The sequence below is a fragment of the Rhincodon typus genome, chromosome 5 (genome assembly GCF_021869965.1).
Source record: "Rhincodon typus isolate 14 chromosome 5, sRhiTyp1.1, whole genome shotgun sequence".
In the NCBI taxonomy this organism is placed as follows: domain Eukaryota; kingdom Metazoa; phylum Chordata; class Chondrichthyes; order Orectolobiformes; family Rhincodontidae; genus Rhincodon; species Rhincodon typus.
Genome location: NC_063336.1, coordinates 18,459,680 through 18,484,779, shown reverse-complemented (window position 1 = coordinate 18,484,779; position 25,100 = coordinate 18,459,680). Strand labels below are relative to the sequence as shown.

The window sequence follows — 25,100 nt, the reverse complement described above, 5'->3', positions numbered from 1 at the left end:
CGACTCTATCTGCAGCTCCCCCTACCCCCAAATCCAGTCCTGAAGAAGGGTAATACTCGAAACGTTGACTGCTTCTTTCCTCCAGATGCTGCCTGGCCTGCTGTGTTCTTCCAGCCTCCTGTTTGTCTGCCAAAAATATCATCTAAATGGACTTGTATGCCTTCACTCCGATCATGAGGAATAATTTAGTTGGAATTCTAGGACTTTTTGTTCATCCAAACCTTTCAATGTATTTCAACTGAATGTGTATTCCATTCTTCATTTCATCCCCCTCAAAATGCATTAGGTACCCTGCCATCTTTCCACCTGTATCTGCCACTCTGGATTCTGTCCTAAACATCTGTGTTCTCCTAAAGTAATTCATGGTGGTTCTTACTATTCAACAGAAGCCCTGTTCTTCTGTTAACAACAAATTTCAGTCTCCTGCTCCTAACCCACCAATCCAAATCATATCTCAGCAACATTTCAAACTTTAATCCCTTGTTTCTTGTCTATCAACTGACTTTCTGCCCATGGTGCTATAATTACTTTTTGTTTGACTCCCAAAATTCTAATCCTTCTTATCTTTTCCTTACTTTGTCTGTAGCAAAACACTTGAATTTCACTTTATGATTTCCAAGAGTTTGTTTTTGCATTAAATATTTAGGGATACATTTTGTGTTAGGCTCTTCTTGAATCTCTTGCTATAGTTTAATGGAAGCTGCAGAGAAAAAGCTGTCACGAAGATTTCTGCTACCTGTATGCCAAGGAGTGAGGAAGATTAAAGGTTTAGTGATATGAGCAGAAACCCCGATTTGGAAAATGAGACAGAATTCATGGGAATTGATGCAGTGATGTAGAAATAACACCTTGAATACCCAACTGGATGGTATGTTGCTGCCTAAAGGTGGATACAAGGGAAGCTTGACATCCCTGACTAAGGGACAGAAATATAGTCTGTCCATTAGCTGATGACTGCCAGGCTCAATTTTCTGTATCGTACATGAGCACTTTATCAATGGGCTGAAATCATTTGGGGAGAAAACCAATTAATGGTTTGAGTCCAATATGACTTGCCTTTAATTTGGAAAAGTCATATTTCACTCAAAATGTCAACTGCTTTTCTCTCTACAAATTCTGCCAGATCTGCAAGTGTTTCTGTTTTTATTTCTGACTTTCAGTGTCCACAGTATTTGCCTTATTAACAGTATTCTGCACTGTTGGAAACCATGCAATTGAGGAAAGGTTCTGTGTCTTCTGAAGCAGATGCTTGCTACCATAGCTTCTGTCACTTGCTTGATGCATCCGAGGATAGCCAACTGATGAAGCGTATTTCACTGGTTGTGGTTCGGGAAGGCTTAATGTTATGCAGGTATACTGCATGAATATTCTTCAAACTTCCTAAACAGGTGACATGCAACCTACAGTTCAACATCTGGGAAACAGTAAAGTTAAATAAGAGGCTCTACTGTGGGATGATGATATCAAAGCCAAGTCCCCCCAATATCTCTGCAAGAACTTTCCAGTAAACAGGGGTACGAGAAAAGAGTGTTTACAGATATCTAAGAGATACCATCACATCTGTTCATAATTTTCCCAATTTTATACATATTGGGAGAGTTGTTCTGCAGACAGTCTGGCATGGTCACATAGTTATAATTACAATTATTGTTCCACACACCTACATCACTAACGTTAGGTATATCCTGTCCCACTACCAAGCCAAACCCATGAAAGATGACAGAAGAGTGAGGTAATGACAGGACGAAGGTCTTATTATCTTCAACATTCAATTTTATGGAGTCTACATTCAAAGGGCATTAAAAAGCTCTAATGTAACTAAATTCAATAAGAATCAAGAGAAAAGTCTCCACGAGTAGGAATCATAATGAGCCCAAACTAAAACTATTATGACAGTTGGAAGTCAATCATTTCAGAACAAGACATCACTGCAGGGGTTTCACAGGGTAGTGACCTCAGTCCAACCATCTTCAGCTGCTTCATCAATGATCTTCCCTCCATCATATAGTCAAAATGGAGGTGTTCACTGATGACTGTGCAACATTCAGAACCATTTGCGACTTCTCAGCCTGTGTCAACATGCAGCAAGGCCTGCACAATATACAGGCTTTGGTTCATAAGTGGCAAGTAATGTTCCATGCCACATAAGTGCCAGGCAATGACCATCACCGACATAAAAGAATCTAGCCACTTGATCCTGAAATCCAATTTCAGTACAATCACTCATTCTCCCACCATCAACACTATGGAGGTTGCAATTCACTAGAAACTGAACTACAGCAGCCATGAAAATACTGCTGCTACATGCGCAGGTCAGAGGCTGACAACTCTGCAGCAAGAACTTCAGCTCCTGACTCTCCAGAGCCTGTCTGCTATTTGCAACGCAAAAGTTGGAAATATGTGATGAATTCCTTTTTTTGCTGAATCAATCTGTGCTGCAGGAACCAGTACTCAGAACATTATGAAAATCACAGAACAAACAGCTTCAATGGCTTGCTATACTTGACTATTCCAAAATATTAGTTCCATGCAATTTGCCTAGGAACAAGGGTGGTTCTTGTTGCAAGGCATTTAATAGGTCACTCAAAACAGTTCAGGGATCACTAAAGTGAAGTTCCAAAATCACAGTTATTTTGAGTTAGAGACAGAGATATAAGCAAGCTCCATGCAGAAAACAATTGTTTATGTGGACTGCTGAAAAGGCAACTATACAATTCTGAGTTGGTGTGGTTAGGTACTTAGTAATGAGTCAATAGCAGTTAGATGGCTACGTGCTGTTATAATTCAGCAATATATTCTAGAAATTAATAGGCAGCTACGTTTTGGAGTAACAGTTCCAGCTAAGTCCTGGAAGCTGTGGGGACTCAGGAGGAGCTATGCGCCACTAATAGTTCAGCGTAGTTTTCAGCAAGGGTGAAAGAAACTCACAAATCGTATTTGCTTTGTATAGCTAAGCCAGATTGGAGCTCAGAAAAATTATGGAACAGTACTGACTTGATGAAGCTAACTGTCAGTGAAAAGCTGGAGTTATACCTCAGAGTAAGTGCTGAATTGCAGTTTCCAAGGAAACATCATCCCAAAAATGGAAAGTGAATCACCGAACAATTTTTGGGATGGTCCATAATGGAGCAATTTTTGATGGAATTTCAAAGTCACGTCATCAAAGATAAAGAACTGGAATCCAGAGAGTGATGTTTTAATGAAACTAGACGACCTACAGCATCACTAACATCTGGAAGGGATTGCTAAGGAATTGTGGGAACTGTCATGATCATATTTTCTAATGGAGGTGATCTGTGGGGTGACTGACCATAGTTTGTCTGTTTACCATATCTGTCATATGTTAAGTTGGGGGAGACAGAATATAAAGCATACCTATTGATACAGTATAAACATTTTTTGTCAATAATCTACGGATATTTGTTTGAATAGACTTTATTTGCAATAAACTAGCTATTCTTTGTTGACTAAGAAACTTGGCTAAACTGTCTCGAGCACTTAAACCGATACAGTCTAATACTTATGTAATTGGCTCTTTCAGCAGTCTGGTTAAACTTGCAAGTTGTTAGAGCCAGTGGAGGAATGGGTCTAAAAATCAATCTGTATATTCCCCTAACTTTAGTCAGACCAAGTGTGATAGAATACCAATCCCCCACCCCGATTTCCTGGATTAGTGAAGCTCAAAAATCACTTACAAGGCTCCATACCTTCTTTCCTCTTTCAGTTTTTGTCACAACGCATGCGATAACCACAATGCTGGTTGATGACTCCCTCATTTGAAAGATCGTTTTTGGATCTGACAAGTTGTTTTATGGCTGTATGTCCTTCCTGCCACCAACTTTCCCTATTTACCTGGGCTAAGGATCAGCACCAATGCATGTTGACTTGTCTACACCACTTTAAAAATTCACTTCTTACATTACTGTTGCATAGTAGCAGCAGTGTCTACCATCAACAAATGCTTGTTTCAATGCCCCAAAAACTGCAGCCTCTCAAAAATGCAAGTCGCAACCATCTTCTGAATAGTCTTATCAAGGTGGATGTGGAAAGCATGCTTCTTCTTGTGTGAGAGTTAAGAACTAGAAAGCTTTAAAAAATACAATTGCCCTTTTAGAGTAGAGATAAGGAAAAATGATTTCTCTCACAATTGAGAAGTTTTCGAACTCTCTACCTCAGAAGGCAGTGCAGGCAGGTCATTGAATAGCTTTAAAGAAGAAGTACATTAATTCCCTTATCTAATAATAAGACAAGTTTACCAAGCGTAAATGGAAATGTGGAATATGAAACATAAACAGATCAGCCATGATCTCATTGAACGATAAAATAGACTCCAGGGATTGAATCTTATGCTCTTAACTAAATGGCAGTTTCTTAAATTTCATGGAAGGCTTCTCTCTGCAAGGCCTAGTGAGTTTTCTCACCTGATCTTACCAAATTCTAACTTAATACTCCACTCCCATGTTGCCCGTCTTACCTGATTCTAGTCTCAATTTATAATGTGCTGAACTGGAACAACTCACCGCTGCCAGAATATCACAGAATTGACTGGCATCCTTTGCACCAGAACCATCTTTAGTGACCACTGCACCACAATGTACAGCAAATGAAGTGCACTTTAAGTGGGTCAGAGAAGTGCCATGAGGGATCTTTGAGACAAGCACATCATGGATACCAGCATTCATGGACGCGGGGGTACGTCAATCCAGTCGAGATTTTGATGCCTGATGTCCAACATGGAAATCCTTCGAAGCAAGCAGCAAGCTTAAGTAGCCAGATTCCTCATCTAATATCCACGTCAATAATTCCTGACATCCAGTTTGCTCAAAATGGGTGGTATGATAGAAAAGTGCATATTAATGAGATGAGATCAGTTAAGTTAATATGGCTGTTAACAAGCAACAATGCTCTTGATAGGCAAATTGCTGCTGCCTAATGAGAATCTCACACAGAATGTAGTTTAAAAGTTGCAACGAGTTATTCCTAACCTTGTAATAGACCTCATCAGGCTTCTTCCAAACCTTTACCACAATTCTTACCATAGCACACACCATTCAGGCTCCTATAGGATTTAGCCTGAGGGATCATGTGGCTTACCTTTGCTCCTAATTCTTATGTTCTGAGGGGAAGTTAGGTGCGAGCAATAAACACAGTACTAATCTTGGCAGTAACATGTATATCTATGAACAAATGTTTTTGAAAAGTGAAACAATCTACTGGAATCCTGAACAAATTCCCAATCTGCCTTTCTGTTTTATAGAAGCAAAAAAGCAGTTGGAAGGTCACATGTGAAAGAAACATAATTGTTAAATCATTCAATGCAAAACAAATGTACCAGAGAAAGCAAATTTTAATCAATGTAATAAAGCAAATCAGTGAACCTTCCGATGACATTAAAAAACAAACAGCCATCTTTAGAAGAACATGCTACACCATTCCTTCTATGTACATATGTAGAGATGTAATTACACTTGCATGGTTGCACATTCATAATTGTCAGGCGCTTCTTCAGAGATTTGCCTATCAGCAGACATAACTTCAGTGAAGCTACTGATACATTGTATGAATGAACTTTCTGTTAATCTTGGAGTATAAATTACCTGTCAACCAAAGAACAAATGTTCATTCCATCATAACAGCTTTTGTAGTCTTTCTCTAAATTATAAATACTATACAGTCAGAACGGCTCAGATATTTCCTTTACTAAGTAAGTGAAAAAGAAGGCAGGGGGCAGGCCCCGAATCTATCTCAGACAGAATAGGAATTGAATCCCATTCTTTTGGCATTAATCTGATCCACATGCTAGCTGTCTGAACGACTGAGCTAACAATCTCCCAAGTTGGTAAAATAGGGTACTGAAAACTGGAGGTTCTTACAGTTAATATGTCACAGCAAACAGATAGGATGTGTTTGAGGATACTGACTCTTGTAATGGTGGAAACTGTGTATGCACTACCTATAATCTTCCGATCCTCCTTACATACAGAGCTGCAGAATTGAAAATGTTACACCTTTGTTCAAAAGGTCGCATGGATAAACCCAGCGACACCAGGCCAGTCAGTTTAACCTTGCTATTCAGAAAGCTTTTACAACCAATAACTCAGGTCAAAATTAAGAGTTACTTGGACAAGTATGAATTAAAAAGAAAAAACTGTTTAGTTAATTTGGTGGGGTTTCTATGAGGCAATAATTTACGTGGATGATGCAATCATCTTTTTATTTAGACTCTCAAAAAGTGTACAATGAAGTGCCATGTAATTGAGTTGTTAGCAAAGTTGAAGCCAGTGGAATTAAAGAGAAAGGCTGTATGATACTAAATTGGCTGATTGAAGATAGTGGTGCACAAATGATTTTTGTTGTGTAAGATATATATCGTGGTTTCTCCCTGGGGTTAGCATTATGACAACTGTTGTCTTTTATATATAACTGAGACTCGGGCGTGCTGGACACAATTTCAGAATATGAATTTGATACAATATGGGAATGCCACTACCTGCAAATTCTCCTCCAAGCCACTCACCTTCCTGACTTGTGAATATATCATTGTTCCTTCACTGTCCCTGGGTCAAATCCTTGAATTCCCTCCCGAGGACACTGTAGGTCAACCGAAAGCATGTGGACTGCTGTGGTTCAAGAAGGCAGCTCAACACCAATTTCTCAAGGACAACTAGGGACATGCAATAACTGCTGGCCATTCAGTGATGCCCACATCACACAAGTAAATCAAAAAAACTATACTTCCTAGTACTGTGAGAAGGGTTGTGAAAAGAATTTACAAAGACATAGGCAAGCTTATGGATTAATTTCCCACATTCAGAAACAATTTAAGAAGAGAAATGCAAAGTGATGCATTTTGGTAGGAGGAATCAGGAAAAGCGAAAGAGCTTAAGGTACACTTCAAAAAGGTGTGTACACATAAAGAGACCTAGGAGTATATTAGCAAAACTTGTTGAATAGCCGGAGAACCTGGAGAATGTGGTGAATATATCACGGTAATACAAAATGCTTAGCTTTATAAATTGAAGCACAGAGCATGAAAGAAAGGAAATTACAAAGAGAGTAGTCATCTGCCTAAGGACAGTCCTCCTGCACATTTCTTGACATCTCACAGTCTTGGTCTTTCCCCTCCAATTGCTTGCAGTCGGCTCCCATTTTCAATTTCAATTTGTCTAACATCATCAATCTTTTTCTTGCCCTTGCTCTACATCTCACCAATCTTCCTTGAATCATTTCCTTCATCATGTTCTCATGCTTCAGAAGCTGAGTCAATTTGTTATTTCATCCTAACTGGAGCACTGTGTCTAATTCTGGTTTTCGGACTTCGGTGTGAATTCTTCAGAATTAGAATTAGCCAAAAATTACACACATTATGTATTCCTTAAGCTCCACTAATGCTGACTATGAAGCAGCCACTATATAAAGTATGACTGCAGCAGTGTCTAAATATTTCTCCACGCCAGTGAGATATTACTTCGGGTAGACCAGGAGCCTTCCTGCACTTATATACCTCAAAGCAAAAGCTTAATGAAGTGACAAGTTCAGCATGCATTACTAAAAATGAATTATCTTTATTCAATAAAAATAAGGAAAATGCATTTTACAATGAATGCACATACATATTCTAACTGAAAAAGTTATTCCTGAAGTTAAGAAAGAGAAATATAGTTGTTTATGATGACTACACGCAGTGTTTTAATGTGGCTAGACTACCACAAGAGCCAACTCATAATAGGCAACTTTATGCTTGCTACAATGTGGGTTATTTATTCTTCCACAAAACAGAGTTTCAATAATAAAACTATATTTCTAAACAGCCTGTCAAATGGAAATTAAATAACTGCATTTTCCTTTATCACAACTTCAAATCAAGTACACATAACATAAAACATATTATTGTCTGTCCTGAGTGTCAACAGACTCCACTATAAATTTTAATAAATTGTTTTTATCTTAAATAAATTTGCCTACAAGTAAATTACAGAAAGATTAAATGTATACACACAACCTAGTTTCAAAATTTAAGAAACAGAATCTTCAAAAACACCATTTTCATACAAAGTGGTTGGATTTCCACGTACATTGCAGAAGGCAGGGAACAAGATGATCTGAATGCCTACATGATATCACTAGCATAACGTGCAAATCATTTTGATAGTCAAGCTTCAATTCAATCTATTAAGTGCACTGTCTGTACATTAGTAATTTTGACTGGCAGCTTGTAGCTTTGGGGAACAGGATAACTGGCAGATTTGATGCTTGCACTGACCTCTTAAAATTGGAAAAAAAAGTTGTAGTGGTTTTGAAACTTCCTGTGATAAATGTCTTCTACAGGGGCTGACAATGGAGATTCTAATAGGATGGGTGAAGATCTGTAGACAGGCCTCCTTCCCCATAGAAGGGTATCATGTAAGATGCTGCAGCAGATCAGTAAGGCACTATTTAAGAATGCCGACTCCAGAGCATAGATGCTCTGCCAGAAAATGTTCAATTAGCTTATCCCAACGACAAAGGGTACAATTGATTTCTTGCTATCTCTTTTGCTCAGATGAGATATTACATTTATCTTCTTCCAAGCCAATCAAACTTGAGGGCAGAGCCAGCTTTTGAGCAGATCCTTAGTCAGCTGGAAGAGGAAGCCTGGGATATAATGAAAGCAGTCAGCAGGCAAATGTTAAGCATAGCACGGCTGGAGTCCAGCATGACATAGTGCATACTTAATTCCTTTAACCTATCCTGTTGTTAGGAAATCACATGTACAATTGTGGAAACATGGTGCTGTATTTGTTTTTGCACTACTTTCCCATTAGTTCCTGACCCTAAGACATTTCCAATTTTCTCTCAGTCACTCCATAATTTAGGTCCTGCTGCAAGAAACCAAAGGGGATCACCCTCATTCTGATCCACCATCAGTCCTTTTCAACATCAGCACTTTTTCAGTCCTTTCTATGCATACGCACTGGCACAGAAACTGGCACCCAGGTTAGAGGAGTGTGAAGAGAATAGAGCTTTGAACTGGGTGACACAATGGAGGCCAGAAAGAGATATAGGCAGATCAAATGAGTGAAAAACAGGTGGAGTTCAATATGGGAAGTGTTAGATTGTCCAATTTGCCTGTAAGAATTGAAAAGCAGGATATTTTCTTAAAATGTTTTAAGCATTTGAATGCACTCATACTTGGAATACTGTGTTCAGTTCCGGTCACCTCATTACAGGAAAGATGTGGAAGCTTTAGAGCGGGTGCAGAGGATGTTTACCAGGATGCTGCCTAGACTGGAGGGCAGGTCTTATGAGGAAACATTGAGGGAGCTAGGGGCTTTTTCATTGGAGCAAAGAAGAATGAGAGGTGACTTGACAGAGGATCACAAGATGATGAGAGGCATAGATAGAGTGGATAGGCAGAGACTTTTTCCCAGGGCAGAAATGACTGTTACAAGGGGGCATAATTTTAAGGTGATTGGAGGAAGGTATGGGGAGATGTCAGAGGTAGGTTCTTCACACAGAGAGTGGTGGGCGTGTGGAATGCGCTGCCAGCAGTGGTAGTGGAGTCAGATACTTTAGAGACTTTTAAGCAACACTTGGATAGGCATATGGAGGATAGTAAAATGTAGGGTATGCAGGGTAGATTGATCTTAGTAGGATAATAGGTCGGCACAACATCGTGGGCCGAAGGGCCTGTACTGTACTGTACTTTTCTATGTTTTATGTTTTATGTTCTATGAACACAAAGTTAGCATACAGAATAGTAAACAGTTCAAAAGGTACGTCCCCTGTTGGCCTTTAATACATGGGATTTGACCATAATAGTAAGAAAGTCTTGATACAGCTGTATAAATCTTTGACAAGACCACAACCAGAGCACAGTGTATGGTTTTGCTCCTCATACTTAAGAAAGGAAATTCTTGCATTGTAAGCAGTATAGCAAAAGTTTACTAAATTGGTTCCTTGGATGACCGAATGAGTAAATTGGGGCAGTATGCACTGGAATTTGGAAGCTTGAGAGGTGATCTCATTGAAACATGGAAGACAATGAAGTGCTTGATGGGTAGAGAGCGAAGTCTCAGAAAAAGATGCTGATCATTTAGGATTAAAGTGAGAAGGATTCCTTCACTGAGGATATTATAACACTTTAGAGTTGCCTATGCCAAATTATGGATGCTCCATCAATGAGTATACCTAAGGTTGAAATTGACCATGACTTGGCAGAATTTAGCATTCAGCTTGACAGGGAGAAACATGAGTCAGAAACAACTGTGTTAAGCTTAAAAAAGCACAATTAAAAAGGATCACCAGCACAGCTTTCTGGAATAGACTGGCGAAGGAGTTCAACAGTAAAGACAGTTGAGGAACAGTGGATGACTTCTAAAAAAAAAACTAGCTCACCGCTTACAGCAAAAACATATTCCAGCGAGGAAGAAGGATTCTAGAAAAGGGGATAAGCCAACCCTGATTAACCAAGGAAGTTCAGGATAACATCAGAATGAAAGGAAAACAACATACAATGTAGCAAAGCAAGATCAGTGGTAACTCGGAAGATTGGGAAAGTTTAAAAAAAAGACCAAAATTAATAATAGGAAGAAAATAAATGTTGAGAGTAAACTTACAAGTAGTATCAAGACAAACAATAGAGCTTCTTCAAATATATAAAAATGAAGGGAGAAGCTAAAGTGAACCTGAGCCACTTAGAAAATGGGGCTGGGGAAACAATACTGGGGAACCAAGAAATGGCAGTCGAGTTGAATAAATATACGGTCTTCACAGCAGACACTAACTGCATTCCAAAATTACTAAATATTCAAAAAGCAAAAAGAGGAGAGGAAACAAATACAATACATATCACGAGTGAATATGTGCTATGGGGCTAAAGACCGATAAGTCCCCTGGACTCGATGAGATGCATCCTAGGTTAATAGAGGAAGTAGCTATTAGAGATAGAGAGTGCACTGTTTTTAGAAAAGGAAGGAGACAAAGTAGGTAACTAAAGGCCAGTTAGCTAAACACCTGTTATTGGGAAAATGTCAGAGTCTACTATAAAGGATGTAATAGCACAGCATGTAGTTAGGCGTAACAATTATCAAGTAGAATCAACTTGGCTCATGAAGGAGAAATCTTGCCTGACAAATTAATTACAATCTTTTGAGGAGCAAACAAGCAGGATGGATAAAGGGGGAACACTGATTGTAATATATTTGAATTTTCAGAAGGTGGTCGATAACAAAAGACAGAGTTGGGATAAGGGGGACAAATTCAGGATGGCAATATGTAACTAGTAGAATGCCACAGGGAGCAGTGCTGGGGCCACAATTAATTGCAAAATGTATTAGTTACTTGGACGAGGAAAGTGAATGTACTACAGACCAAGTTTGCAGATGATACAAAAATAGGTAGCAAGGCAAACAGTGAGGACGACACAAACAGTCTGCAGAGGACAGGCAAGTTAATTGAGTGGGGAAAAACATAGCGCATGGAATAAAATGTGGGAAACTGTAGAGTTATACACTTTGGCGGGAAGAATACGTAAGCAGAATGTTATACAAATGGAGAAAGATAGCAGAAAGCTACAGCACAGAGGGATTTGGGAATCCTCGTGCATATATCACATAAGCTAGCATACAAGTTAAGTGGGTAATAGGGAAGGCAAATGGAATGTTTCCCATTAGATCAAAAGGAATGCGGTATAAAAATGAGGAAGTTTTGATAAATCTACACAAGGCACTAGTCAGACCACACCTGGAATAGTGTGAACAGTGTCTGTCCTCTTATTCAAGGAAAGATACACTGAGATAGAAGGCAGTCCAGAGTAGGTTCACCAAATTGATCCTGGGTATGGAGGCTCTGTCTTATTAGGAGATATTGAGTAGGCTGGATTTGTACCCTCTGGAGTTTACAAGAATAAGAGACCTTATTGAAATACACAAGATTCTTTAGGAATTTGACAGGGTTGATGCATAAAGGTTGTTTTCCCTTGTCAGACAGTACAGAGTCAGAGGGTATAATCTCCAAATAAGGAGTTATCCATTTCAAATAAAGATGAGCAGGAATTTGAATCAATTTATGCAATTCTTTACCACACAGAGCTGTAGAAGCTATCTTGTTAAGTATATTCAAGGCTAAGGCAGCAGATTTTTAATCAGTACACGAATCAAGTGTTTTGGGGAAATGGCAGGCAAATGGAATTGCAGATTATCAGATCAGCCATGATCTCATTGAATGGTGTATGATTTTGATGGACTCAATGGTCTACTTCTGCTCCTATATCTTTTGCTTTAACGGGATGTACTAAAGAGTAAAAGAACTAATTCAAATGGTAGTTGCTTGCCAGTACAGAACCTGAGTATTGCCTAAAAAGGAGACTCACTGTTGCACTCATGAGAACAGATGCGAAAATGCCAAATTTCAAACGGAGCAACAATTTACAGTGCATGGGAAAAGGGTAAAAATTATACCAACAAGCAATTGAAGATCATCAGTCTGGCTCAAAATGTTGCTTACTTAAACTTGCTAAAAGCTATATTCATCAGACATCGAAATCTGTCATCTGCAGGAAAAATGAGCATGTTCAGACAACAAACTTTTTTGAATTACATAAAATCTTAGGTTCCTGGTATATTTTCCATGACAACATCCTGACCAATCAGAGGTAACATTACAACAGATCAACAGTATTTTCTTTTGCAATGTAAATTGCTATTCCCTTTGAAATTTGGCATTCTTGCATCTGCTCTAATGAGCATGAGATTTAAAGCTTCACCAGCATGTCTCTTGTTTCAGCAATACCCAAGTTCAAATGGCTTACGGAATAAAGGTGCAATAGAAAACAGTAAATGATTAAAAGTGACATTTTCTAATTGGCCTGTTCAGGAATATTATACCACACCTCTGGCGCAGGTGACACTTGAAATCGGGCCTGCGCCAGAAAAGCCCTGTGATGAAAAGTGATGATTAATGAGTCGATGTAGTACAGCTGAGGCTGTAGGCTGATGCTGCAATTCTCCACCACTCTGAATCATCAGTGTTCTCCTCCCTTTGTAGACAACAGTAGCAAAGATACGCAGAAGGAAACACACCACTATTATCTTGGCTTTCTCCCAAGGCTATAGTGTAGGAAATCCCAACTTTGTTCCAAGCAGCAGATTTGTTGTTTCAGCACCCTTTGATAACTGTTGTGGTCGAAATGCATTTACAGTAATTTCTCATCTCCATTGGTGTCCTTGGATTTCAAAGCTGGGTAATCCATCAAGTCTATAGCATATCTATTATTTGCTGTCAACTAGGCTGGGATGTGCTGCACTTCTCTAAGTGAGCAAAATGCTGGATTGCTCTAGGATATAAGCATTATGAAGACTACCTAGAAAGTGAGTGCAGACCTGTATGAACCACAGTCTGCATTTAAAACCAGCTGGATAGTTTGGAAAAGAAATCCTCTGCAGCTCATGAATGTGCTTACTCATTTAGGTGAGTTCTGATGACCATAAATGCAGTGGATGATGCCAAATATTAATGACACTGATCTTAGTATATAGCTGTTTTCTGAAGGTTTTGCAATTCTTTTGAGAAGTTCATTAACCTCCTACACCTCATCTCACTTCACTAAGCCTCAGTGTAGATCTGCAAACCACATGAGTAACATGGCTTTCTCTGAGCAACCATGCTTCTTCCTGCAATTTATGTCAAATCAAGGACCACTCACTCTCAATAGCTGGTCCATCTGGAGCTGTTGCTCCCATTCCTCCTTTCCTTGGAGCTCAAAGTTGTTCAATATTATGTTCATTTCACAATGATACAAGCACCTTTCAGACGAAAATGAGTGAAACTGGAAAAAAAATGCAAAACCAAACCAGAATATGCTCTTGTTAAACCTCTTTCAATCTCCACATGGAAACCAATGATCTTTTTTCAAGAGACTGCCCCATTTGAATAGCCTAACCATTACTGGCTGAGTTCAACATGATCGTTCACCACATTAAAGTGCACGAAATGACATCAGGTGATTCAACATCCATGTCCAAGCCACAATGGAAATGTTGTCAGAATAATGGGCAGCCACACCAAATGAATCAGTTCCAAGTCATGATTTTCATAGCATTATTGACTTTAGCATGACAACTGATCCCCTTGTTTAAGAGCAGAGATGACCATCAGATCAAACCGATAAATACAACTATTTTGGCCAAGAAACTGCCGTACTGGCAAATCTATACACCAAAACAGAAAAAGTAAATTTGCATAAAATTGATTTCACAATCTCTGTAAAATGTCAATTATTTCAGTACTAATTTCCTTTGGATAAATTTCTGCAACATGTGAACTGAACATAGAAACACAAGTGGACCATTCAGTCAAACCACTCACCATTCACCTAGCTTGCTTCAGAAAACCACACTACCATTACTGAACAAAAATCCATCAATCTCAGTTTTGAAGGACTGAGCAGCCACCCAGCACCAACTGTTCTTTCTGGGAGAAGGACCCCAGATTTTCATGACTGTGTTTGAAGAAGTGATGGCTGGCATCAGCTTCGTGTGGACCAGGCTCTAATTCTGAACACTGCTTGTCATTGTTTGTTACCAACCACTAACATAGACCAGCACTAGTTGACAATTCCCGGCATTCTTTTGGGGGCGGGGGAAGCAGGAGAAGGAGTATCTGGGGGTAAAGGCAAATCTGCTTCCTTTGGGTGGGGATTTTCAATAAGGAATCAACGTAGAAACACAGAAAGTAGGAACAGGAGTAAACCCTTTGGGGCTGCACCACCATTCGATATTATGGTTGATCACCAAACTCAGTTTCCCGCTTTCTGCCCAACCCTTTGATAATTTTACCCCTAAGACCTACAGCTACCACCTTCTTGAAAACATTGACTGTTGTGTCCCCTACCGCTTTCTGTAACAGAAAATTGCAAAGGTTCACCTTTCTGTGGGTGAAGAAATTTCTCCTCATCTCAGCCCTGAATGGTCTATCTTGTATCCTCTGGACTCCCCTGCCATCAGGGAACATCCTTTCTGCAATTATCCCAGCTAGGATTTTATAAGCTTATATGAGATCTCCCTTTATTCTTCTAAACTCCACTCAGTATAGTCCTAACAGACCTGGTCTTTGTTCGGTGATAACAGTTCTTACACTAAAAGGGTCAAAGGATATAGGGTGAATGCAGGAACAGGCTATTGGGGTTGGATGATCGGTCATGGTCATAATGAATGGCCTACCTCCTGTTCATATTTTCTATGTTGCTGTGAAAAAAAAACTCAATGCGTGTATTTTGATCCATCGCTCGGATAAATGCACTGGTTGGTGCCTCAAACCCATATAATATGGCATCACTGACGGTCAAACGGCAGAGAGACAAGCGGACACATAATTCGAAATATAACCAGCAGAGAAGAGAAGGAGGACAGGGTGCGAGGAGGAGGAGGAGGGTAATAACGAGCCTCGCCCCGCTCCAGTCCATCCTGTCCCTCCGTCCCTTCTCCGGCCGCCACTTACACAATCTCGTCGTTGTCGAACTCGAGCTCGCCGGCCGTGTCCTCGAAGTCCTCGCCGCCTCCGCGCGCGCTGCCCTCGATCGTGCGGTACGGCACAACGACGGCGCCTCGCGCCCCCGACGCGCGCAGCACCTTCACCTCCATCACGCCCACGCTCTCGCTCACGTGCGTCACCTTCTCCTCGAACGTGAAGATGCCCGCGTGGTCATCGTCGAAAATTGTGACGTTGGCGGTCCACGGCGCGCACAAGCACGCGACCTCGGCGGCCGAGGACGGCGCAGCGCCCGCCACGTGATTGGCCGCGGCGCCGGCGGGCGGGGCCGGGACGCCTGACGTGTTGGCGCTGGAGACCGAGGTTGCGTCGTTGACGTCGCCGCCGCCGACTCCGAGTTTGGGCGAGGGCGCCTGCGCGCTAACCGGGCCCGGCCCCAGCGCAGGCGTGGTGGAGGCGCCGGTAGCCGGCTGCTGGTTCCCGCTCGCTGGCACGGCCGCGGGCCCGGGACTGTCCACCCGCAGGTTGCTGAGGTGGACGCAGAAGTTCTCGTCCTCCTCGAAGATGTCGTCGTCGATAATCCCCACTAGGATCTCCTTCTGCGTCTCGCCCGGCTTGAAGACCAGGCTGCCCTCGGTGAACTCGTAGTCGGAGCCGGCGTTGGCGGTGCCGTCCTCGGTGCGGTAGTCGACAGTGATGGTGCGGGTGAGGTCCCCTCCCCGCCTGACCACGGTCAGCGCCACCGAGCCGCAGTTCTCCAGGCACTGGTAGCTGCCCGGGTCGAAGTAGACGCGGCTGACGGGGCCCTCGTCGATCTCGGGCCTGACCTCTTGCATGGAGACGGCCTTGCGGGCCTGGTCGGCGGCGTGGCGCTTGAGGATGTTGCCGGCGCCGATCATGAGGCGGGTGGCCTGGATGCGGTAGAAGGCGCGGCTCTTGGCCTGCTGGCTGAGCACCTGGTAGTTGGCGAGCTCGATCAGCTGCTCCATCTCCTTGTCCGGGTGCTTCTGCTTCAGCTCCTTCAGGATGCGCGCCATCTCCCGCCTCGACTCCTCCTCCTCGTCCTTGGTCAGGGGCGAAGGGCCGGAGGCAGAGGCTCCTCCGTCGAGGGCAGGCTCGGCGGACGGTCTGGGCGAGGCCGGGGGCGTAGAGGACGAGGTGGAGGCCGCGCCTTCCTGCAGCGAGTTGAACATCTTGCCGTCCAGCTCGATGTCCACTTTGGCCGAGGAGGAGGAGGCGGTGGGGTCGGGGTCAGCCCCGGGCCGCTCGGCTTCGGTCTCGATGATGATGGCGCGGTGCCTACCGGCCCGATACTTCTTGTACATGTACTTGTAGAAGAGGAGGCGGCGGTCGGCCACCCAGGCGAAGACCACGCAGACCGGGAAGAAGATGAAGGTGAGTAGGCTCTCCCAGAGCTCGACGACGCCGGGCGAGATGACGGCCAGGATCAGGTAGAGCCAGGCGTAGGCGAAGATGCTCCAGGCGGCGGTGACAAAGAAGACCCGCAGGTGCTTGATACGGCGCACCTCGCCGTCGGGCACCACGTACACGCAGATGGCGATGATCACGAAGGTGTTGAAGGCCGCGCTGCCCACGATAGTGCTGGGCCCCAGCTCGCCGGCGCGGAAGCCGTGCCCGCACACCTCGATCACCGACAGCAGGATCTCGGGCGCCGAGGAACCGAGCGCCATCAGGGTCAGGTTGGACACGGTCTCGTTCCACAGCCGCACGGTGGTGGTGCTGGTCTCGCCGTTCGGCTTCTTCACCGTGATCTCCCGCTCCTGCGAGGTGATCACCTCGATGGACGACATGAAGCGGTCGGCGATGATGGAGACGCCCAGGAACATGTAGATCATCGCCACGAAGTAGACGATGGCCCGCGCCACCTTGTCGCCCACCGACGGGTCCTGCGGGTACCACACCGGCAGGATCACGCCCTCGGCGCATTTGTACGAGCCCTGGCACAGGTTGGACGAGGCGTTGGAGGCGTCGTTGTTGGCGGCCGCCGCCACCTCTCCCTCCCCTTGATGCTGCTGCTGCCGCCGCTGCTGCTCGGCTGCCGAGCCCCTCTCGCTCCCTTCCACCTGCCGGACACCGCCCACCAGCAACAGCAAGAGAGGCACCGCCAGCCACAAGCCAGCCTCCAGCGCACGTTCACGGGGCGCTGCTTTCCACCACCTCGCCATGATGACCATCGACCGCTTTCCAGACTCTTCCGTCTGCAACGTTTAGAAAGAGAAATACATACAAGTATTAAAAATAATGTGTCAATGTCTGCTTGGTCAGAGCAATACTTTGCAGATTGCCCCTTCCCTCGTCTTATGCATGAATGGGGTGTAACTGATTAGTATTAAAAAAAAATAATAATGTCCCCACAGGCGGTCGGTAGAGTTAAGCGTTTACCTGATGCTGCCTTACATAGTAAAATTGCCCTTACATGTTTCGAATGCTTTCAGGAAGCTTGCCTAAATGGCAAGCCCCTGCGTCACTTAAGCCTCAGAAACCGAGAGACGAATCAAACTCAACCCATCCTATTCATTCGGCTTTAGTGGTACCAAGCAATTGCAAAAAAAATGCCCAAAGTCGCATACGTCAGTTTCAATATGTTGCCTTAAGAACTGTTTAAATGTGCCGGGCTTGCCTCGCAACGTTAATCAATTAGTTCTTAATAATTTACCATTGCAATTTCGGTTTCACTCTACGCATCTGTGTCTTTCTGTTTTACAATGTTTCAAACACGCACCGGCGTGGCAATATTTTCTAAGCATACATCCGTTTTTAATTTTATAAAGAATGACCAGAAAGTGAGTGGTGGATAACTCCAGCCAGGGACGGCTGTCGATTTTCTATTTGCTGTGTAGAAAACATTAAATTATTTGAAACGCACGAGCAAAGAACCGCTTTCCATTTCCTTTTTTTTAAAATAAAGCTGTTTTATACAAACCAGGTTGAACATACCCCACAGCGTTTAATCGGTGGTGATTCCTCGATATGAGGTCCGTCAACCCTTGCCTTTGCCTTTCTTGTAAATCAGGAGCGGAAGGTTTTTACCATGATAGTGTTTAGGGAAGCGAGCTACAATGAAATCCGCTAGACTTCGCGCTTACTCCCAGCCATAGAATCAACCGTTCAGTTTCAAATCCGACGGAATATTGATGGTTATTGAAGAAAGTACGAAGCCGAGATGAAACCTCGGAGATGTGGAATGGTCAAAGTTTCTCCGCATTATGTTTTCATTATTATGCGTAGAGCATTTCCACGTAATATAACCACCGTGGTCACCAACCGTCTGAGTGCTGTGCAACCCAAGCACTACGGATGTCTGAGGCAATTACTATTTTCCGATTTCTGATCGTGAGAAAGCCCAGGCTTGCAGTGCATCATGGGCTTCTTGCCAGTACTCTTATCTCGGCGTGACCCACCTACTTCATTGATCATTCTGCCGGCCGTCTTAAAGAGGAACGAGTTCCAGTCAGCTAGGGAAGTGGAATCGAAAAAGGGAAATGCTCTAAAAGTAACACGTTTTGTTTTAAGAGAATCTTCGTCTTTCAGAAACCTCGCAAGCCCATGATTAGTGAAGTGAATAGGCACATCGTGCTTTCCGTGCATAATTTATGCCAAACTGCCGAGTATTTCAGACACCTCAAGTAGTGTTCGCGGTCTGTCGTTTCATCATCTTTTTGATATTGGTGTGATACGCCAACCCCGTAAAACACTGAACTATCGCCACCCACGCGCAATCTTCCACTTAGGCATCTATAATCTCGCAGATTTGGAAAGCATACTTCTTCAAATTGGCGTCTTCACTGTGATGTATGGATTGAAAAAAAGTGAGGTCATCTCTGCGATTTAATTCCATTTTGACATAATTCGTGTGTCCTTTGTACATGCACATGAATAGTATATGTGCATGTGCATTTGACATGCATGCGCGTTTGTAACCTTGGACGCGTTTGTTGAAGGACGTTATTGCTGGGACTCCTCGATCCCCTAATGCAAAGTAGTACCATCAATAGGTTGTTGCTATTATTGTGCCGTGGTCTGTATTACGTTAACTTTTCTCCATGAACCAGTAACTGTAGAAACTAAATTGAACTTGCAGTAGCTGTCATATTAAACCACTGAGGCATCTCATTTTTGTTTGCCCTTGAAGCATGTTTCCAAATACTGCAAGGAGCACCATTTCATTAACACTCACGCCTCATGGAGTTCTTATGTTTTACAAATTGAAGGAATCCAATGAAAAGAAAAGCCCATTTGAAAAGAGCACCAGCACATCAAAGGAGATCTGCTTTATGTCTTATCGGAGTTTTCGCTGAATAAATGCAGTCAGTGGTTTCCTGTTCTTGAAGTTTGGTACCCAGAGAATGTTGGTTCAAGACCAGCAAATTGCTCCTTCTGATGAAAGCAAACGTTTTTCATTTATCAAAACCATTTAGGCAAATACAGAACCCAGAGCGTTCCAAGATACCATTGATTTAATGAGATGGTTTCATTTGTATATGGCCAGTTAGGCTATGCAAAATTCAAATACACATTTTGGAAAAATCAGAATGGTTGATAACAAGGTGTAGAGCTGGATGAACACAGCAGGCCAGGCAGCATCAGAGGAGCAGGAAGGCTGACGTTTGGGGCATGGACCCTTCTTCAGAAATCATTTCAGAAGAAGGGTCTAGGCCCGAAACGTCAGCCTTCCTGCTCCTCTGATGCTGCTTGGCCTGCTGTATTCATCCAGCTCTGCACCTTGTTATCAACCATTCTCCAGCATCTGCAGTTCCTGCTATCTCTGAATGGTTGATAGTCTGCCATTGCTACATGAGAGCTATTTTCCCACGACATGAGTCTTATATATGGTGATACATTTAACTAAAGTTGTGTTTTCCATGCCTTAATGGTAGCCCTTTCCAATATGTCAAATATTATGAATTCAAGATTTTAAAGACCTGAGCACCTGATCTTGAGTAATAAACCAATACAGCAATAATTAAATGTTCTGTCAGGTGAATGTTAAAGATCCATGACATAATTTTGAAGATTTGGTGGTGGTGGTGATGTTGTGGGGAGCGGGGTGGGGTGGGGGGCGGGAGTGCGGTTGAATTTCTCCCTTAGTTTATCAGAAACCTTCAAGATTTAGAACTCCTCTTAGAATGTCTTAACTTTTGCTAAAGAAAACAGTCCCAGCTTCTCTTGTCTCTCCATGTAGTTGAGGTAAATGAGATTGAGGGAAAACTCTATTAGATTGGAGTCATATCTCGTGCATGAAAGATGGATATAGTTGTTATGGGGCAGCTATCAGAGCAAAAGAAAAACAAGACATTTATAGGAGTTACTCAATACAGTGTGTTAGGTCTTACCATCTTCATCGATGTTGTCGATTATTAGGTCAAAAGTGGGGATATCACTGATAATTGTAATGTTCATCTGATGACAAAACAGTCTGGGCCTTTGAATGGCAAGAGTCAAGCACCATTCAGGCTCATGTTGACAGGCGGCAAGTAATGTTTGCAACAGACAAGTGTCAAACAATTATCATCTCCAGACAAAGAGAAGCTAACCACCTCCCTTGACACCAATGAAATTCCAAATCCCTATTTACACTGGGGTCACCATTGGCCAAAAACCTAAGTGCAGCAACCCTATAAATAACATGACTACAAGAACATGGCAACAACTAGAAATTCTGTGCAGAACAACTCACCTGTTGAATCCCCAAATCCTTCCCACCATCTACAATGCAGCAGTCAGGAAGATAATGGAATGTGTCATGCTTGCTTAAATGAATGCAATTCCAAGAATACTAGAAAGCTTGAGATCTTCAAGGACAAAACAGTCTTCTAGATTGACCCACGTCCACCATCTTAAATATTAATTCCTTCCAACACCACACCACCTTAATGGTGATGGATACCAACTACAAAAAGCACTGCAGCAACTTGCCAAGGTTTCCTTAGTAGAACCTTCCAAACCTACAACATCTACCACCTAGAAAAACAAGGGCAGCAAGCATGCAAGATCAAGATAACCTGCCACTTCCCCTCCAGATCACAGACTTGGAATTCCTTCACTGTCAGATAATTAAAATACTGGAAGTTCCTCCTTGATACCAATTGAGTGTATGTACACATAGGGACTCCAGTGATTCAAGCAAAATGCTCATCACCTGAATGACAATCAGGATTGGGGAGTAAGTGTTGGTTAATCCACGAACAAACAAATAAGTCCACTTCCTTGGTACAATTTCAACTAGTTTCCTCTGCACCACCTATAAGGCTTCAGTCTGCCTCTTAAACTGTACCTACATTTAGACACAATAATCCAGCTGGGCATAACTAGTGATATATTTAAACATTTAGCATAATTTCTCGTTTCTGCAGCATAATACAAAACCAAGAATCTTGGAAGGAAACAAATCTACTCCAGTCAAACTTACAGACAACACAAAAATAGTGGATCCACAGGTTGCAACGGGGATACAAACAGTTTGCAGAGATAGATTGATACATTGAGTGGAAAATGGAGTATAACATACTGAGAAGTTGTTCAGTTTGGAAGGGAGAACAAAAGGACTATTATTTAAATGGAGAAAAGCTGCAGAAAGTGGCAATACAAAGGGACTAGTGGTATTGCTGGATGAAACACAGAAAGCTAGCATACATGTCCAGCAGGTAATCAGGAAGGCTGGTAGAATGTTGGCTGTTATATGTCTTAACAGCCTGCTGAACTTGTTCAAAGGTTTGTGAATATATATGCCATTGTGTCTGATCTTTCACTCCCTTTCAAAAAGGATAAATTGGCTTTTATTCCAACCAAAATATATCACCACACATATGTTAAATTTTAACTGCTATGTGTTTTCCAATCTCCTTTGTGTACATCTTCCTAACATTTGCTATTATCCTTCTCACTCATCACTACATTTCCAGATTTTTATCAGCTACAAACTTTAAAATTATGCCATGGATATCCAAATCCAGTTCATTACTGCACATCAAAAAGATCAATCATTCTAATAGCACGAACATGTAGGATATACCACTATAAAACTTCTCATCAATCTGAGAAACATTCACTGCTGCCCTTGTCTTTTAGAAAGTTTTCTAATCATGCGACCATTGTCCCTTTATGTCCATGAGCAATAATTTTTTCTAATAAAGTTGGCGTGAGCTTTTTAGTTAAGTGCCCTTAGACAGCCCAGATACATGACCTGAGGGACTCTGTTTGCAAGATCAAAACCTCACCTCATTCTGGGGTGTCTGATGTTGTATTTACTGTTTCATGAGGAATTAGGGTGAACAGCAGCCTCTATAGCGATTAAATAATATTGGCAATTCAATTTTATATAAGTTTCACTCTGTATGTGTTGACATGAATGGCAAAAGGTATTTTTCATCATTCACCCATGGGATGTGGGCACCTCTGGCTGGCCAGCATTTATTGCCTATCCTTAATTCCCCAGAGGGCAGTTGAAAGTCAACTGCATTTGCTGTGCGCCTGGAGTCACGTGTAGGCCAGACTAGGTGAGGATGGCAGTTTCCTTCCCTAAAGGACATTAGTGAACCAGATGAGTTTTTCCAACAATCAACAATGGATTCATGGTCATCATTAGATTCTTAATTCCAGATTCCTTATTGAATTCAAATTCCACCATCTGCCATTAGGTACTACTAGACTTTAGCTGCGTTTCAGAATTCATAGTCTAGTGATAATACGACTAGGCTTTCGCCTCCCCAGATTTATCAGATTTTAGGTTCCAATGTGATAAAAAATTAAAGTTGTTGTTTAAAAGTCTTGAAAGCCTTTATCCAAGATAGCACCCAATTCTTGGTAGTTGCAGTTAATTTGTTCTAAGTCACTAATCAACACTTAATGGTTCATGGGTAATGCACTTCAGAATACAAATGCTAGTTTCCATTGCGACAAAGCAGTTGTCTGTTCTATTTCTATCTGGTATCACTTTGCTTAAGATGATATGCTTTTCTATTGAGTCAGTAGACAATAGTGAGAAGCAAGTCAAGCGGCTGCATTTTAAGCAATCTCTTGAAAATTTAATCAAATAATGATGTAACAGCAGCTTTTGGAACACTTCCGATTTTCTTGTCATCTGAGAAGCGACGAATGTCTAAGAATGTTTTAGTTACAGTAGTTAGAGGCCGTGTAGGCTGCCTTCTTCAAACCAACCATGCGTATTGAAGCCTTTTTAGATTGCAACAAAGATTTTTGTTTTGCTTGCGTCTGATTGATTTTGAAGTTGGTTTCGTGTTGTGCACTGAGTTTCTTCCTGGTCCAGCGCACAGCTAGAGACAGATCGCCGCTTTCTCGTTCAATCTAATTGTGCCAAATCAACTTATTTTGACCACACTGACACATAGCCTCATGTGTTTTAAGTGGTCACTCCTTCAAAACGAAAATGAGTTTAGTATTCCATCCTACGAAGTGAAAATGAAAAGCAGGAGTCCTATTTACTAAGAAGAACATTTCGGAATACAGAGTAGATAAAGTAGAAATTAAATAGACCTCCACAAGGCGCAATGAAACAGTAAGTTACATTGGTACGGATTGCAATATTTTCTGAGCTGGTTGCAGACAGACATTGCTTGTATGATTTACAGATGTTGTACTTGTGCTGTTGTAACATCGGACGGAAGATGTTTGCACCATTAATCCAAAAGTCTGCGAGTTGAGGGCGCTATATAGATTTAGGTAGTTTCCCATCTTCTAAATAACAGTTACCATTACATAAGAGGGAGGTTTAAGGTACTAGACTCTATCTGAAACAAAGGTTACAAGTATGTTCTTTGACCTTTTTATCCAACATTTATTATATGAGCAATCGTCGCTACCATGAAGTTGGGTTTCCGTCCCTACTAGGCCAGAACATCGCCAATTACTGTACAAATACAGATTGCTGAGTTAAATTACAAAGGACTATTGCCAATGAGCCCCACAAAATCACCCCGGAGACCAGAACGACGGGGAAAACGATTCGGGTCTGATTAAGTGTCCATCCAACAAACTGCTCTTCCTTCAAGCAAATATTTCAAAACAATATTTTCTTGACTGCATTTTTAAATTGCACTATGTTTTATCCACAATGGATATTCCTCGATACCAGTGATGATAACATCTAGGGGTGAGTACTTTTTTTCGATATTTAGGTATTAGAGTCGGCAATTGCTTAAAAGTCCCACTCTCGCCTCACACACACAAGATTGTGGATTCAAACCTTACATTCGAAACTTCAATGCATCATCTAGGCTGAGTATCAAGAGGATGATGCACGCAAGAAAGTCTATTTTAGCAAGTAGTTCAAGTTCCTGTCTGTTCTTTGAGGTGTTTTGTTTTTCGCTAAAGCACTATTTAAAAAGACAAGGGAGTCGTCCTGCCTAACCCTTAACTGATACGTAAAATGTCAAAAGTAATGAGTTATATAAAGGTGTTTTTGTGTGTTGTGAAGAAATCATAATGGGCTCAAAACGTTAACTCTAATTCTCTCTCGACTGATGCTGCTAGACCTGCTGAGTTCCTCCAACATTCTCGGTGTTTGTTTCACATTTCCAGCATCCGCCAAGACTTTGGTTTTATATAATAGTAACTGTTTAGGATCACCTACATTTATATAGTACCTTTTATGA

At 42.1% G+C, this 25,100-nt stretch overlaps 1 protein-coding gene across 3 annotated transcripts in view; it reads right to left on the bottom strand.

Moving 5' to 3' along the window:
- The window catches only part of LOC109928718 (sodium/calcium exchanger 1-like), a 198,475-nt gene extending 179,714 nt beyond the window's left edge, over positions 1-18,761 (bottom strand). For 2 of the 3 annotated variants that reach the window (XM_048597430.1, XM_048597432.1), the window contains exons 1-2: positions 18,427-18,761; positions 15,478-17,687 (exon numbers count right to left, since the gene is read on the bottom strand). In XM_048597430.1, the coding sequence (XP_048453387.1) occupies positions 15,478-17,663 (2,186 nt within the window). In that variant the 5' untranslated portion in view covers positions 17,664-17,687; positions 18,427-18,761. Of the gene's footprint in view, positions 1-8,586; positions 8,635-15,477; positions 17,688-18,426 lie in introns of those variants that run through there. The other variant, XM_048597431.1, reaches the window with a different exon arrangement.
- Between the last annotated feature and the right edge of the window lie 6,339 nt (positions 18,762-25,100).